This window comes from Macaca mulatta, chromosome 5, assembly GCF_049350105.2.
Source record: "Macaca mulatta isolate MMU2019108-1 chromosome 5, T2T-MMU8v2.0, whole genome shotgun sequence".
NCBI lineage: Eukaryota > Metazoa > Chordata > Mammalia > Primates > Cercopithecidae > Macaca > Macaca mulatta.
The window spans coordinates 48,194,556-48,213,370 of NC_133410.1; the positions used below are offsets into that span (position 1 = coordinate 48,194,556).

Genomic DNA, 18,815 nt, shown 5'->3' on the forward strand with positions numbered 1-18,815 from the left:
CGCACACCTGTAATCCCAGCTACTTGGGAGGCTGAGGCAGGAGGACTGCTTGAAACTGGGAGGAGGAGGTTGCAGTGAGCCGAGACTGCGCTACTGCTAGCCTGGGCGGCAGAGTGAGACTCCATCTTGGGATAAATATATATATATATAATTTTTTTTTACTATAGTCACCCTGCTGTGCTAGCAAATACTAGATCTTATTCATTCTATTAATATTTTTGTACCTATTAACCAACTCCACTTCCCCACTCCTAGCCTCCAATCCCACCAATGCTTTTCCTAGCCCTCTGGTAACCATCTTTCTACTCTATCTCCATGAGTTCAACTGTTTTAACTTTTAGCTCCCACAAATAAGTGAGAACATGTGAAGCTTGTCTTTTGTGCCTGGCTTATTTCACTTAACATAAAGACCTCCAGTTCCATCCGTGTTGCTGCAAGTGACAGAATCTCATCCTTTTTTATAACTGAATAGTACTCTACTGTGTGTATGTACCACATTTTCTTTATCCACTCATCTGCTGGTGGACATTTAGGTTGCTTCCAAATCTTGGCTATTATGAATAGTGCTGCAATAAACATGGAAGTGATGACATCTCTTTGATATACTGATTTCCTTTCTTTTGGGTATACACCTAGTACTGGGATTGCTGGATCCTATATAGTCGCACTATTTTTAGATTCCTGAGGAACTTCTGTACAGTTCTCCATAGTGGTTGTACTAATGTACATTCCCACCAATAGTGTATAAGGGTTCCCTTTTCTCCGCATCCTCACCAGCATTTGTTACTGCCTGTCTTTTGGATAAAAGTCATTTTTAACTGGGGTGAGATGATATCTCACTGTAGTTTTGATTTACACTTCTCTGGTCATCTGTGATGTTAAGCACCTTAAAAAGATACTTAAGAAGTGATTAGATTAACTATTAAAACACCTAGCAAAAACTACTGATACAGTACTGTTGCACGAACTTCTTTAAAAACCTTTGTATGTGAATCACACAATCATTTGGCAGTAGCTATATGGAAGACACACATTATGAACAAAGAAGGAAAGACAGGGCCAGGTGTGGTGGCTCACACCTGTAATCTCAGCACTTAAGGAGACTGAGGCAGGTGGATCACCTGAGGTCAGGAGTTCGAGACCATCTTGGCCAACATGGTGAAACGCCTTCTCTACAAAAAAACAAAATTAGCTGGGCATGGTAACACATGCCTGTAATCCCAGCTACTCAGGAGGCTGAGGCAGGAGAATTACTTGAACCCGGGAGGCGGAGGTTGTGGTGAGCCGAGATCGCGCCATTGCACTCCAGCCTAGGCAACAAGAGCAAAACTCCATCTCAAAAAAAAAAAAAAAAAAGAAAATTAGCCGGGCCTGGTGGTGCACGTCTGTAACCCCAGCTACCCAGGAGGGTGAAGAACAAGAATCGCTTGAACCTGGGAGGCAGAGGTTGCAGTGAGCCAAGATCACACCACTGTACTCCAGCCTGGGCGACAGAGCAAGACTCTGTCTCAAAAAAAAAAAAAAAGGAAAAGGTGCTCTGTTTCAAGCCCCCATTAACTGTCCTATAAGTGCTAAAATTTTCAGGAATTATGCATAATAAAAGACCTAGATCCAAATTCCTAGAATATTTTCTATGACAGAATGCTCCAAGGTTACATTTGTAATTAAATTGATTCATCTATATCCAAATAAAAATCAAAAAGTCTTTGTAATAACAATAGCCACCATTTACTGAACAATTGTCAATTTTGTTGACAATTTTTTATAATCTTGAAAACAATGCTAGAAAGATATGATTCAAATTGATAGGTGAGGTTAACTAGTCTAGAGCGATTAAGTAGCCGATTCAAGGCAAGTCACTGGTACAGTTCAGCTTAGTCTGGATGGAAGCTTCATCTCCCTCCTTTCTCAACATTTCACTGCCTGGTGCCCCATCATGACTGTAGGTATTCCCAGTATCCCTCCTTTGTCATGAGAATTCCTGGAAAATAAGAGAAGACACGAATACAACAACCCAATAAGGCTTCTCCTAAATCCTCCAATGATTACAGTCTGAAAAGTACTCTGAAGACCCTGTTAAGAAAAGGAACTTACTTCACACTATGACACTATGAAAGCCCAGTGCTTCCAAATCTTATTTGTAGCAGGAAAAAGAAGTCCTGACCTCCTTCACACACTTACATAGTAAGTGTGAGGTTCTATCTTGGTCAGGCTGAAAGTTCCATAACAAACTGATTACAATTTGGAGCTCAGGTTCTTCCTGGCATTGCGCTGCCCAGCAACCTTTTTTTTTTTTTTTTTTTATCACTTCTGAATTCCAAACAATTCTCCATCTCCTTCAGTGTATCAATATCATAAGCATTTGAAATGTCAGAAACCTCAACTCAATTTTCTCCCAGGACCTTCTCTAAACTCCTTAAGAATAGTCTGGTCTTCAATGAAGACTTAAGTCACTCATTACCCACTTTGTTCCCTTCTAAAAAGAAAGTGGCCTGTCATGTTATTCCTCTACCCAATATTAAGAGTATCAAACAAAAATATTGTAACCTGGACTTAACACAAGTTAACAACTGAGAGCAATGGTTCTACGAAAACAAAACTGAAAAGATCACTTACTAAGGAAATCCAGTTAGTAAAATAAGTGCTACATTGTGGGTTGTCCCTGCTAGTGAGCTGTGCTGAATACCTAGAGAGAGGTATACCAGTATACGATTTAAACATTTCTATATCATGAAGTCATTAACGCTTTGTAATGAAATGGAACCAATACAATATGTGTGTCTTGTTTTGTAATAGTCATGTAAAATAGTCATTTACTTAGTTTATCTTACCACAGTGCTACAAAAACTAATTATCAACTGATCATTAAAGTAAAAGACAGTTTCAAAGAGTAATGTTTAATATACACTAGAATTAAAGTTTTTTCCTATTAAAATATATCTTAATTAAAATGAAAGCACCAAAAAAGTATATGTTCTTTAATAGAATAATAAAACTTAATAGATACAGTAGTCTTTATTTTTTTAAGAGACAGAGTCTCACTATGCTGCCCAAGCTGGAATGCAGTGGCTATTCACAGGTGCCATCGTTGCATACTGCAGACTGGAACTCCTGGGTTCAGGTAGTTCTCCAGCCTCAATCTCATAAGTAGCTGGGACTACTGGTGCATGACACTGCACCCATCAGACACACTAGTCTTTTAAAAAAAATACTGTATACATATTCAAAAACATCAAACAATAATGCAATGCAACAGAGTAGAAGGAGCAAATGCCTTATTTTAAAACAGTGGCATGGCTATACCACTTAGTAATCCAAAGGCCTCAAATAATTTAAGTTTCCATGAATGTTTCAAATTCTAGATAACGACCTGTCTCACAGGGTTGTCAAGAGGACTTAGATAGATAACATTCACTCACTTTCATCAGTGAGCAACTATTATGTCCCAAGCCTTGAAACACATCAAACAAAACAAAGTTCATGCTCAGCTTATATTCTATTTGATGGGGGGAATGGAACACATATGTACTAAATAGGTAGACAAATGAGATCACTTCAGTTATTAGTAAAATAAAACAAGTTAACAGTGTCCAGAATATAGATGGTGCTCATATGTTTCTTTCATTCTTAACGGTAGTATATATCTTCTTCTGTTAAATGTATCATTGTCTCTGTTCTTGATGAATTTTATAAAAATCAATGTTAAAATAAATTGTTTTTTGTCACATTAACCCTTATCCTTGATTCCAAATGGAATGAACAACAACAATATTGATTCCATCAGAATAAAATAACCCAATCCTAGAGATAGAAGGACTTCGCAGCTGTTACCCAAAAGTCTATGGAAACACACACTGCCTGGTTTTTAGGATCTCCTCATGACTATACCTATAATTCTCTCTTCAACAGTCAGAAAACATTGTAGTACATTCTGAATCAGTAAATATCTTCCTCCCACCAACCTTTATACTTGAATATAGATATTATATGTTCCAATTCTACTAGTATTTATCAGTGTAACCTGTCTTGGATCACATGATTAGGACTTTACACACACACATACAAAAAAACAGCCTAAGGATATTTAAGCATCTCATGAATGGGATAAGATTATATCACATATAATATGATATATATGTGATCATTTTGATTTATTTTTTATTAAGTAGTAGCAGCAAATAAATGATTTATTTCTCTTAAAATCTGCAACATAGGGAGGCCGAGGTGGGCAGATCTCGAGGTCAGGAGATCGAGACCATCCAGGCTAACACGGTGAAACCCCGTCTCCACTAAAAATACAAAAAATTAGCTGGGCGTGGTGGCAGGCTCCTGTAGTCCCAGCTACTTGGGAGGCTGAGGCAGGAGAATGACGTGAACCCGGGAGGCGGAGCTTGCAGTAAGCCGAGAGATCGCTCCACCGCACTCTATCCCAAAAAAAAAAAAAAAAAAAAAAAAAAATTGCAACATACAGCAATATATAGTAGAAGCCCTTTGCTGTAAATCACAACTGTTGTCTAATTATTTAATCCAAAACTCCATTAAAGTAGAAATCAGGGGGGAAAAACAGATCAAGAGGTTCACTAAAAGTTGTATTTTAACTTAAAATATAAAATTCATGTTTATTCCCCAGCCTTTTGATATAGTGCCAAGGCCTTATCTTGCAAGGCAGATACGCTGATTACATCATTGTCTTTTTGCCCGAAACAAAACCCATGTACATCAGCTATGACTTCAAGCTTCAATTTCTTTTTTCTTTGAGACGGAATCTTGCTCTGTAGCCCAGGCTGGAGCACAGTGGCGCAATCTCAGCTCACTGCAAGCTCTGCCTCCCAGGTTCATGACATTTTCCGCCTCAGCCTCCCGAGTAGCTGGGACTACACGGGCTCCCGCCACCATGCCCGGCTAATTTTTTTGTATTTTTATTAGAGACGGGGTTTCACTGTGTTAGCCAGGATGGTCTCGATCTCCTGACCTCGTGATATGCCCACCTTGGCCTCCCAAAGTGCTGGGATTACAGGTGTGAGCCACCGCGCCCAGCCAAGTTTCAGTTTTTTTAAAGTGGCACAAGAAACTGAAGGTATCCAAGGGCAAAATCCTTCCAATCTTGTATACTTTCCTGGCCTATATGTAATTCAAATGCACATTTTTTTCGGGAATTCATCTTTATGAAGTCTAACCAAAGCATTCAACTTCGTTTACACTGAAACAACTCTTGCTTTTGAATTGCACACTTTACTGAATTATGTAATATTTAATTGAATTACATAATCACAATAATAAGTATAACTGGCATAAACAGATTTGTTTAAAAATATAACCGATTCTTGTTAAGCCCACAACTTAGCCTATTAGGAGCAGAAATGGTACCAGAGAATTTCATCAGTATGTAGTAGTGTGCTACAAGCATTTAAAAATATATTTTACAGAGGAATAGAGGATATTGGTGAAACCAAAGAGTTGTTTGAGAACTTCTAGGAAAATTTTTAAAATATTAGGCTACTTAACATTTAAAGAAAGTTAAAAAAAAATTATCAATAGCAAAGAATCTTTAAAATATCATTCCCTGCAAATTACACATATTTTTGTTAAATCATAAACATCTATAAATAATTCTGTAGTTAAAAGCTACAGGTAGATTTCTACATATTCTAAGCTAGACTTATTCACGGTTGATTCTCTCACAAATGTACAACAGATTACAATGTACAATCTGTCAATACAGATTACAATCTTATCTAAAATCTCTTAGAAAAAATAACTTTTTTTTTTTGAGACAGAGTCTCCCTCTGTTGCCCAGTTGGAATGCAATGGTGCGATCTTAGCTCACTGCAACCTCCGCCTACTGGGTTCAAGTGATTCTCCTGCCTCAGCTTCCCAAGTAGCTGGGATTACAGGTGCCTGCCACCATGCCCAGCTAATTTTTGTAGTTTTAGTAGAGACAGGGTTTTGCCATGTTGGCCAGACTGATCTCAAACTCCTTAACCTCAGGTGATCCGCCTGCTTCAGCCTCCCAAAGTGCTAGGATTACAAGCGTGAGCCACCGCACCAGCCTGAAAAAATAACTTTTTAAATATTGAATTAGTAATTAAATAAGTTGGAAACAACTGATTCAAGTATAAAGCTTTGAGATTACACGCCAGTTTTTCTCTAATAGCTCTTTCTTTGCATCTTTTTACGTGAAATCTCTCCATATCATCGATTTCTCCTTTCATTAAATGAACAAAACTGGAACACCCCTTAGGTGAACTGTACTAGTCATATTTTTATGACTTCTGGCTAAACCACTGCATTATCTCTATCCCAGAACCACCAGTAAATAGGAAGTAAGATTCACTTATGTTGAGATGCAAGTAACCTATGTGTACATTGGTATGAACGGTTGTATTTACAATTTGTATATGCAATATAAATTTAGTATCAAATCTTGAGATTCAACAGAAGGAACTGGCCGGGTGGGGTGGCTCATGCCTGTAATCCCAACACTTTGGGAGGCCGAGGCAGGCAGATCACGAGGTCAAGAGATCGAGACCATCCTGGCCAACATGGTGAAACCCTGTCTCTACTAAAAATACAAAAATTAGCTGGGTGTGGTGGCATGTGCCTGTAATCCCAGCTATTCGGGGGGGCTGAGGCAGGAGAATTGCTTGAACCTGGGAGGTGGAGGTTGCAGTCAGCCAAGATCGTGCCACTGCTCTCCAGCCTGGCACCAGAGCAAAACTCTGTCTCAAAAAAACAAAAAAACAAAAAAAAAAAAAAGAGAGAGAGAGAGAAAGAGAGAAGGAATTGATCAGTGCATTGAAATGGAAGAGCCAGACACTTTAAAACCAAATCTCTCTACATAAATTGCCAAATAAGTTCTTTAAAAATTTCAATAGTCATTTCCTAAGGTTGAATTCTATTTTTTTTTGCTTCCCCATCCTCAGGCCTGAATTTTATTTTTGAAGAGAAAAATCATGCAAGAGTTATTCCACAAAGAACCTCCAGCCTCAGAAATTTCAACAGACATCAGATTATTTGTTGTTTCATGATTATGCTTTATTTTGATCTTGATTAGTAAAAACATATATACCATGGGAAATTCTTAATCAAACAGAAACTGACTGCTAATTTGCAAATTAATACAAATTATAAAATCTAATTATTATACCTTGTAACATGTGTGCTGTATTTAAGAGTATAAGATAGTCTTTAAAAAAAAAAACAAGTTAAGAGATAAAACTAAGGAGTCATATAAACAGGCATACCATATTACATTTAAATACCAAGTTCAATGACATAGGCTGTAGTAAAGTGAAAAAAACAACTAAATGATTCAAGTAACTGCACATATTAATATACACATATTTTCACTTATGCATATACACTGTTGAACACAAAACCAAGTGCTGGCTGATTTATAAATTTTTTAATTAAAATTAGGAGGTGCCAACCCATCAGTGGCATCATTTCCACTTCTACTCAAATAAGCGAACAGTATAAAAAACTGGTATCTCCTAATACCAGTACACAGTAGACATCAATATATATTTCTTTCTAAAATGTAAAAGCTCCCTCTTTATTCTTTTACATAACTGGTATTTTTTAAAAAGAAAGTATGGTTTCTCATAAATATGATACTATTTTTTAAACTGACACGAAACGATGCTAGGGAGAATATAAGGTAATAGGAATTCTCACATCCTACCCTAAGGAGCTTAAAATCATAATGTTTTCAAAGGTAATGGCATTGTCTATCAAAACTTAAAAGGCAGTAGAACAGAAGATAGGAGAGTCCAGGAAGAGCAGGGGGAAGGTGAGGGAATAGGGAGAGATTTGTTAAAAGATACAAAATTGCAGCTAGATAGGAGAAATAAGTTCTAGTGTTCTATACCACTGTAGGATGACCATAGTAATAATATACAGTTTTAAATAGCTAGAAGGAAAATACTGAATGTTTCTAACACAAATAAATGAAAAATATCTGAGATGATAGATATGCTAATCACTCTGATAAGATCAATATACATTGTAAGTATCAAAACATCGCTATGTAACCCATGAATATGTACAATTATGATGTCAATTTTAAAAAATAAAATGTAAAACAATTTTAATATGAAATTTTATACTAATAAGTAATTATCCCAAGGTATGAAGTATCAATGAATATTACATAATTATTTTTAATAACTAAAAAGTAGTCATTCTAAATGTTCCTCTATAAGGAACTGAATAAATCATTACATTCACACAACAAAGCGCATTTCAAATGAGACAGGAAGATACCCAAGCAGTATCAGAATGACTTGGACAATAAGTCTCATTTTGTCAAATTCTGCTAATAAAAATGTGTATGTGCATGCTTACATATGTATACATATTAAAATATGCATAGAAAACAACTATAATACATATCAAACTTGCAGAAGGTTTACAGAAACTCCCTTCTACTAAACAGCACATTAATTTATAGGCACAGCTATTTACTCCCTAAAATTAAAAAAAAAAATAGAGAACATTTTAAACTGTGTTAATCAAATATCTGAAAACATGAAGCATTTTTTCATCTTTTTCCTAAGTAATTTTCCTTTCCTCTAATATTTGTTAGTTACTATATGCAAGCTGATGTTTATCCTAAAACATATTAACTATTATTCTCTCAAACTTTAAAGAACATTATATTTAACTTTGCAGGATTACACATAACAAAAATACTATGATACAAAATAATCCTTGTTCTATTCAAAGATTTAACTTTTTAATATTTCACCCCAAATATTATCTTTTAAAATAAAACAATGGAACATATTTTTAAACAAAATTTAAATGGTTTCTATAGTAACAGGTAAAATTCAGTATCTTACTTTTTGTTTGCATATCCTATAGGCATAACTAATATATTGTCAATAACGTTTCAAAAATATTTTCCAAAGATCATCAAAACTATTAAGTGCATTAAGTTTTATCTTGACTTACAGCATAAATATTTCTCCAGCTATACTTGAAGAAAAATTTTATTAAAAAAGTAGGCCAACTATATACTTCATTAAACATTTTAATATTTAAACTTGATTTTCAAAATAGTTGTGCTCACTAGAATTCATACTTGCAAAAATAGTTTTACTTTCCTAAAATACTTTTTTAAAGGATGGAAAGAAATATGTTTCTACTTTACCTAGTTGTTGGTGTTCGTATTTGTCATAATTACTATGACAGAAATTGGTTCTGCCTTGCTCATCTACCATCTTCTCAGATGAAAGCGAGCTCAGATATTTCATCTTAACTAATCTTGGGGAACTTTCCTGAGTACTAGTATCCAAAACCACATCTCCCGAAAGAATGGAAGGAACAACTCTCTTTAAAAAATCCATTTCAAGGTTCTTCTACATTACTAGACTCACAAGCACACAGAAAGGTGCTTATACCAACTTCCTCGATGAGAAGTTCAGGTACACTATTTGTGTCAAAGAGCAAATAAACGTCATGTGAATTTAGGCGGTGCTAAACCCCAGTCAATTGCCAGCTGTTTTGAAGCTGATTTTTAGGACATTTACTGTTCATGCTGATAACAAACCAAACAGCTATAGACCATGAAACTGCACTTCATGTACACCTACATGTACGATGGGTGTTAACGACAATACTGAGACCATAAAATGTTAAGCATCCAACTAGTTTAACATTTACATTTTGAAAACTTTCACTGTGATCACGTAAAGAGAAATTTACTTTGGCCTGAGGTGTGTCTTTCTTTTAAATAAGTTTAGAGTTGACGTGTAAAACAGTAACTTGTATTCAAAAGATAATTCTTATCATTTTGAAAATTCACTAACACACCTCAGGAATGTCAACTTTTATAAAACATGAAAAGGAGTCATTTAAAACTTTATTCTATATTACGAACATTCTAAGGTGACTTTTAAATGCCAAAAAAAACCTCCCTATTAAAATCAATGATACTTATCAATAGTAATGGTGAAAACTTTGGCATGAAGAACCAAAAAAAATTTGATAATTTTAAATATATGGATCTAAAAACATAAAGCTGAAGAACTGAAAGTATAAATTCTTAAATTCAAGAAACACAGTCATAACATTATATGATTTTCAAAATAATTAAGCACCCTACAAAATATTTTCAAATAGCAAAAGTAGCCAATCCTACTGCCTTAATGTAATTGAGAAGTATAACAAGAGAATCCAATAAAGAAATACCTACAAAAGACTTTGAAAACTGAAAGTTCTCTCCCTTCCTTTGCCTGCGCTCTGGTGGGGTTGTTAAGTGAGCAAGAAGGAAATGAAAACACAAAGGTAACAGGGTAAAACCCCCAAGCAATCATATCTATAACTTCGAATGACACATAATTTTAAAAATCTGATTCACTTAGTGAAATACAATACAATCTCATTCTTCCAATGCTCAACATGAAGAAAATGATTTGCACAGTATTTCAAAAGATGAAGCACAAATGGTCTACATAGAAATCAGAAAAAAATCATTGAAAAAATTAACTCTAGATGGATTAAAGACTTAAATCTAAGACCTAAAACCGTAAAAACCCTAGAAGAAAACCCAGGCAATACCATTCAGGACATAGGCATGGGCAAAGACTTCATGACTAAAACATCAAAAGCAATAGCAACAAAAGCCAAAATTGACAAATGGGATCTAATTAAACTAAAGAGATTTTGCACAGCCAAAGAAACTATCATCAGAGTGAAAAGGCAACCTACAGAATGGGAGAAAAATTTTGCAATCTATCCATCTGACAAAAGGTTAATATCCATAATCTACAAAGAACTTAAACAAATGTACAAGAAAAAAACAACCGCATCAAAAAGTGGTCAAAGGATATGAGCAGACACTTCTCAAAAGAAGACATTTATGCAGCCAACAAACATATGAAAAAAAGCTCATCTTCACTGGTCATTAGATAATGCAAATCAAAACCACATTGAGATACCACCTCATGCCAGTTAGAATGGTGATCATTAAAAAGTCAGGAAACAACAGATGCTGGAGCGGATAGAGAGAAACAGAAACACTTTTATACTGTTCATGGGAGTGTAAATTAGTTCAAAGATTGTGGAAGACAACGTGACGATTCCTCAAGGATCTAGACCTAGAAATACCATTTGACCCAGCAATCCCATTACTGGGTATCTACCCAAAGAATTATAAATCATTCTATTATAAAGAATCATGCACACATATGTGTACTGCGGCACTATTCACAATAGCAAAGATTTGGAACCAACCCAAATGCCCATCAATGATAAACTGGAGAAAGAAAATGTAGCACATATACACCATGGAATACTATGCAGCCATAAAAAAGAATGAGTTCACGTCCTTTGCATGGACATGAATGAAGCTGGAAACCATTATTCTCAGCAAATTAACACAAGAACAGAAAACCAAACACCACATGCTCTCACTCATAAGTGGGAGTTGAACAATGAGAACTCACGGACATGGGGAGGGGAACATCACACACCGGGACCTGTCGGGCAGTGGCGGGCTAGGGGAGGAATAGCATTAGGAGAAATACCTAATGTAGATGATGAGTTGATGGGTGCAGCAAGTCACCATGTTACGTGTATACCTATGTAACAAACCTGCACGTTCTGCACATGTACCCCGGAACTTAAAAGTACAATAAAAATTAGAAAAAAAAGAAAAATGAGTAAATTTCTGGTTCTGAATTACTTTGTTTTTAATCCTTATTCTCCTGCCACATTACTTATTAAGTCAACTATCCTTTTTTTATTTATGTAAAAAGCATTAATTAAAGATTCTTTCCATGTAAAGCATTAATATAGTATTAAGGTTCAGAGAAAGTTTAAGGATTTATTAATACAAATCTTGTTTCAAGAACTCCTATAGGAAAAAAACAACAAAGTCAAGTAAAAGACACAAATTTGTTGCCCTGAAGCAGATATATATTCAACAGGAAAAAAAGCACTGATTTTTAGAAGCAGATTGTCTCTTAATCTTCAAGCATAAAAGTGTCAAAATTAAGATCCAATCAGTCTATTCCCCACAAACAGAAAAAACAACTGGTTAGAATGGTAAACTGCATGCCTTAATATACCTAAAACTCATTCCTTTCTCTCTCTGTCCCTCCCTCTCTCTCTGGATATGATCCCATGTTATTTCCATTTTATGTCTGTGGTTTTCCCCAGGTCTCTCTGCAGGTCGTCCTTATCTATGAAGCCCAGAAACACAGTGGTACATAGAATGCTAATTCATGTTTGTTCATGACATGCAAGACAACCATTTGTGTCACTGTTAACCTCACCATTCTCAACTGCACTTTAAACTGGAGAGAGGAAGGGGTTAAGGTAATAGGGACAGGATTAGGTGTTATAGAAGAGCCCATAGATTTTTCTCTGATTTCCTTCATTCAACAAATATTTGTTGAATAGCTTCTCTAATGATCTGTGCAAGATACACAGGCACTGAAGATACGTCTCTCTCTACCCAAAAAGCTGGCTACTTAAAAAGGGAAATAAACTCTCACAGTTACAATATTCTGCCTAGGGTTGGCCAAACCTTTGTTAAGCCTGCACTGCAGTTCAATTTTCTATGTTTCATCAGTTTCCTAAGCCCCCTCGTTAAAGGTGTTGATTGCTAATAAACATCGAAAGGATCCACTCTGAGACATACAACAAAGGGGAAGCACTCCAGTAATGAAACTGTATTTATTATTAACAGGATCTATGAGGAGGAAATGCCACAAAGCCTTGTTTACATGTTGATACTTCTAAGTACTTTAGCTAACGATTACCACAACTTTTAACTCCTGGTATAATAGTTATAGGATCAAGAAATTATAGTAGAACCTCACAGCTAAAATACAGCATTTAAAAATCTTTTCAGACCTCAATCACTATGTAAACCTTGAGAATATTTACTATAATCTTACCGTATCACTTGAGACAGTAATTTCCTGGTGGTAACTTGGATCGTCTAATCCTATGACTCTTGAGTGGTTTCAGGAATTAAGCCTTTAGATGTTACCCATCCAAGATACCAATAAATGGCTTCAGCTCTGAAGAAAAACAAAATACATTTACACATTAGGTGTGTTTATAGTAAGTACACCTGTATGTTACTCATGTCCATCCCTACTTCTGAACACATTTTATACACCAGTGTCACCTAGTGCTGCAGATATCCTCCCCTTCAATAATGTTGCATGACATTTTTTCTAAGTTTTTTATTATGGAAAATTTCAAATTAGTGCAAAATTATTAAGAGTAGTATAATGAATCCCCCACCATTCCCAGCTTCAACAATTAACTCATGGCAAATCATGTTTCATTCATATCTTCATCCACTTCCCCCAACCTCTATCCCACCACTCTGGATTATTCTAAAGCAAATTCGAGACATTATAACATTTCATCTGTAGATAATTCATTATGCATCTCTCTAAGACAAGGATTTACTTTGTAAAAATAAGTTAATACCATTATAATATTTATATTAATAATATAATATCAACTACTAATGAGCACTCAAATTTCCCCAATTGTCTCAAGTGTCTTTTTAACAGTTTCCTCTAATCTAAATTTAAACAAAATCCATACAAGCAATTGTGACAGTATCTCTTAAATAAATTTTAATCTCTAGTTTTTCTCCTCCCTTTCTTCTGTATAGTGACAATGCTTTTACTAGTCAATGGTTAAACTAACACACAACTTAATTATTCAATAATACATTATTTTATTCACTACAATAAATATAGATTTGTAAAATAGTTCATGTATCTGCTAGGCCTGATATTTATCACATCTACAGATAACATTTGGGATGCATATTTTTCAAAGTCTACCTGCAATAACTCTGAGGGGGTCATGAACCATGAACAACAGTACCATATCTGTAATACTTGGATGGTTACTAAGAATAAAGAAAATGACCACAGGGAATTGTCTTTTTACCGTTTATAAAGATTCCACGTTATCAGGCACATTTCATGTTTCCTTGGCTTTTTTTTTTTTTTTTTTTGAGACGAAGTTTCACTCCTGTTGCCCAGGCTAGAGTGCAGTGGCACAATCTCAGCTCACGCTCACTGCAGCCTCCACCTCCCGGGTTCCAGCGATTCTCCTGCCTCAGTCTCCTGAGTAGCTAGGATTACGGGCATCCGCCACCACACCCGGCTAAGTTTTTGTAGTTTTAGTAGAGATGGGGTTTCACCATGTTGGCTAGGCTGGTATCCAACTCTTGACCTCAGGTGATCCACCCGCCTCAGCCTCCCTAAAGGCTGGGATTACAGGTGTGAACCACCACGCCTGGCGGTCTTAGCATTTTTCTATAGCTAAAATAAGACAAATTTTAAATCTGGCATTGAAACTCAAATTAGCCTTATTTTAAATAATAACCAGTTGCATATTAGTTTTTCTCTTTAATTAATTTAATCCCCAACCGAACAGAAAGGGTTAAATATCCTGAAGTATTAATTTGTACCAAAAACTCTTAATTTGAAATTCCTTTAGGCAAGTTAGAAAAACGTAATATTTCATTTACTCACAGGTGTAAACAATTAAATCATCACTAAAGCCAAATTTTCAAAGCCAAAAATCTGGGAAATATGAATAAAATACTAACTTGTTTGTGCTTGTTCACAGTATCATTCGAACTTACTGGAATTTTTTACGGCTCCAGCAAATATTTCTAAAATTTATTATCAATACAATCCTGCCATAATTCTTGATACTTTACTTATCTTAGGTTCATGGAATCACTTCTCCCTCAAACCTAAAAAAAACTAATGTGACAAACAGCATGTCATGTCTTGTGGGCATGGTCCCACTGGACAATATTTCATGAGATTTAAGCTATCCTTCATTTCATCTTCTGGGACAAATTACAAAACCAGTCACTACTGAAGTACAATGCAGTTTTAGGAATACAGCAAAAATCCTACCTAGGACCGATTTGTACCACCATGTCTAGGTATTTCATTTTGCTTTGCTTTTGCTTGCAGTCTTCAGCTCAGACATAGCAAGTGCTAATGTCACGCTTTTGTTGTATGTGTATTTCTTGTAATCACACTGTCATGGCACTATGTCACTTTAAGACTTCTCAATATTTGTCCAGAGTTTGTAACACTTCTTCAGTAGACACACAACCTTCCTATTTTCAACTTTTCACTTTTGATAAGATAAAATAAATGCATCTTTTGGTAACCCTGGAAAATATGTGGTTTATACTTCTCTGGCTTTCTTCATAGGTTATAATCACTTTTAGCAGGGCTGGCTTGGTGGGGGTGGGTCTTTCTGGGACTTTTTTGGTCTGTTTACTTGCATGACAATCACTTTTTCATCTTTTCTCCATATGTATCACTTAATATGGGATTAATTTTTATTTTCATTCCAGTTGATCAGAGAACATTTTATCTGTAAAGAAGAGTAATTTTTACTACTACTTTTACAATACTATTTTGAGACACTGAAGGTCAGAGAGGTTTGGTAATTCTACATGGTCATGCTACACAAATAATCATTGCTGTTCTTTCTTATTTAAAACAAAAAAGTTCAAATAAAAACAGACCTCAGTTGGTATTTGACAACACTGAAGAGAAGACTGTAAACAGCCCAACAGCACAAGCCTTGAAGGGCAAGACTTTTCACCCACAGAGAGAGTAATAATGTAGAAGCTTCCATGTGTAATAGTGAACAGTGGTCCAGCTCTGGTACTTGGAAGGGCCTCAGGGCAAATGAGGTCCCTCGGGGCAGGAAGCCTCATTTCACTTCAGTACAGAAAGCAAAAGAAAGCTGAATGGGTGTTCAAATAACACATGAACCTCATTCCTTTCTGAACAGAATTTCTAGAATAATAACAGAAATGCCACAAATTTATCTTAATTTTAGGAAGACATCTGATGTGTGTCGTCTCTGATATACATTAATACAGGAAACAATAATCCCAAGCAAATAGAGCAAAAATTAAGGATAAATGAATTTCAGAGATGTTCAATATAGTATTCGCAATACTTGTCTGTATGACAGGAATACTCCACAATTTGAACAGAGAAGTTATGGTGCCTGGCGTATGGTAGATTTGAGCTTGACATAAGGAACAACAACTTAAATAGTACGTAAGTAATAAAAAGACTGCTTCATAAAAGATTGGGGTCCCTGCTCAGTGAATCTTTAGGCAACAGTTGTTAGGAATGCTAACATTCTTACAGAATGCTATAAAAGTGATTACGCCACCAGGTAAAAAGATTATGGTAAATTACCTCAAAGATCCAAGCTCAAAACTCTAAATGTAACTTCAAAATGTATTTTATATTATACTTGAATACTAGAGGGTGTGGTGACTTAGAAATTCATATTTCAACTAAAGCAAGAAATCGCATTATAAGACACGGAATCTATGAGGGTCAATTCCTGCCATTCTATTAAAATTAATTCTGGCAATCTTGCAAGGCCTCTTAAAATGATGCAAAAACCAAAATGACACAAGTGTTCTGACGGCCTTTTAGAGTGAGGATGCAACAGTTTTCAAATAAATTTTAAATGATCATAGTTTCTGTAACACAAACATAATTATAGAAAACAAAATGCAGTAACTTCTTTAATCTGCCAAAGATTGTGTAAAAACAAGAAAAATTTGCTTACAAGTAATCAAATGCAGGCAGCAATTAGTCAAATATTGTTTATATCTCATTAGTAAAAATCATTTTAAAAAAGAATTTATGGTCATCCCTTTAATTACCAAAGAAATTTCATTATTTGTAAAATTAACAGTGGTTTTATCACTCTTCATTTGCTAAGTAATTCACTTTTTCTCTTGAGAAATGCTGTAATTTTTTAAATTTTTAAAAAATGAACTTGCATTTAACCTTCTCTTAGTCAATTTTTTTTTTGAGATGGAGTCTCACTCTGTCACCAGGCTGGAGTACAGTGGCACGATCTTGGCTCGCTGCAACCTCCGCCTCCCATATTCAAGTGATTCTCCTACCTCAGCTTCCCAAGTAGCTAGGATTACAGGTGTGTGCCACCATGCCTGGCTAATTTTTTGTATTTTTAGTAGAGATGGGGTTTCACCATGTTGGCCAGGCTGGTCTCAAACTTTTGACCTAAAGTGATCCACCCACCTCAGCCTTCCAAAGTGCTGGGATTACAGCGTGAGCTACCACAGCCAGCCTCTTTTTAACTTTCTCCCAAATTTCAATTTTAAAAAGTATGGAAACATACTACACTAACTAATATAATTACAGATTATATTACATGACCTGCTAAAAATGCTGTGTAATGATACTCAGCCAGAATATTTGGGCTTCACTGCAAAAATCTAAATTTCTTGCTGATAAACCAATGTTCTCTGCAGGTGAACTTGTCAACATTTTATTGACTTTACATTTTTAGCCAGAACAGCAGTTATTGTCATACTACTTGATCTAATGAAAACAAGCAGCAAATTTTCCATTCACAATTTTAAGAGGAAGTTTTCTATAAAAGTTTCATTCATTAAATCAAATGAAAACAGCATCACAGTGGTACATTTTCTTATACACTGATGAATGAATATGTATTTTTAGAATAATTTTCATACTACATTTTCATGTTGGCACAGAAAAATGGAATATAAATGAAATATAAATCTTTCCATTCTACATTTAGAGTTAAGAACCAAGAGAAAATTTTTGGACTACCACACATCAGTTTACAGAAATCATACCCTCGCCAAATATTTATTAAACAGAACTATCTGCCAGTATGACAGAAAAAAAGTGAATAAAACAAAAATCCCTATCCTTGTGGAGCTTATATTCCAGTGGGCGCTTAAGCCTTTTGGAGTTACTGCTTTAGAAATCTGAAAGAGGTGGAGATGTCATCTTCCAAAAAGCACATTTCTATAACTTTGAAGAGTTGAGCCTTCCTAATCCAACCATTAATTATGGATTAAGAGCCTCTGATAAAAATCCTCCTTATACTTATTTTCTATGCCTACCATTTATAGTAGGTTTTTTAATTTTTTTTTTTTTTCTTTGAGAGGGAGTCTTGCTCTGTCGCCCAGGCTGGAGTGCAGTAGCGCAATGTCAGCTCACTGCAAGCTCCGCCTCCCGGGTTCACGCCATTCTCCTGCCTCAGCCTCCAGAGTAGCTGGGACTACAGGCGCCCACCACCATGCCCGGCTAATTTTTTTTTTTTTTGTATTTTTAGTAGAGATGGGGTTTCACTGTGTTAGTCAGGATGATCTCGATCTCCTGACCTCGTGATCCGTCTGCCTCAGCCTCCCAAAGTCTTGGGATTACAGGCGTGAGCCACCGCGCCGGGCCAGTAGATTGTTTTACAATTTTACTATTCATAGAAAAAAGTAGTACTTCTTTTTTTCCATTAAAGCAATTACAACCTTCAACGGTCAATAGAATGTTTTCTGTTTATTCCATTTGTACTGCTCATGAATTTCTAGACTGTCAGATTACCCATTATCAACCTTGGTTTTTCTAGAATAACCAACCCTAATGTATTCAGTGGCTTCATATGGATACTTTCTTTACTGATTTCATTAATTATTCTCTGAACCCCCTTAAGTTAAAATGCTCTTCTGCCTACCACCCAAACCTAGAATTAAAGTCTGCAGAAGTTGCCTACAAAGTCTCTGGAAGATGATATGCCCAAGAGAAACACACAATAACTCTTTAACCATTTAACAGAAATTTCAATTAATTCATCCAAAAGTTTCTGTTCTTGCTTGTCAGAGGAAGGGAACATGTGACCCCTTAGAAAAATTCTTTTGAAAGATGCAACATCTAAAATGCTTTCTAGAGTCATCTGTAATCAATGTGTTAACCTTTTATATGTATAGTTTTTTA

At 35.5% G+C, this 18,815-nt stretch overlaps 1 protein-coding gene across 19 annotated transcripts in view; it reads right to left on the reverse strand.

Moving 5' to 3' along the window:
* Positions 1 to 18,815, reverse strand: part of FRYL (FRY like transcription coactivator) — a 286,763-nt gene that overhangs the window by 191,144 nt on the left and 76,804 nt on the right. For 12 of the 19 annotated variants that reach the window (XM_078003384.1, XM_078003377.1, XM_078003386.1 and 9 more), the window contains one exon: positions 12,909 to 13,034. The exons of 2 other annotated variants lie outside the window; for them this stretch is intronic. Coding sequence is in view for 4 of the 17 variants with exons in the window: in XM_015138344.3 (XP_014993830.3) it covers positions 9,155 to 9,350 (196 nt within the window). In the remaining 13 variants the exon portion in view is untranslated. Of the gene's footprint in view, positions 1 to 9,154; positions 9,401 to 12,908; positions 13,035 to 18,815 lie in introns of those variants that run through there. 5 more of the 19 variants (XM_015138344.3, XM_078003376.1, XM_015138342.3 and 2 more) reach the window with 3 other exon arrangements.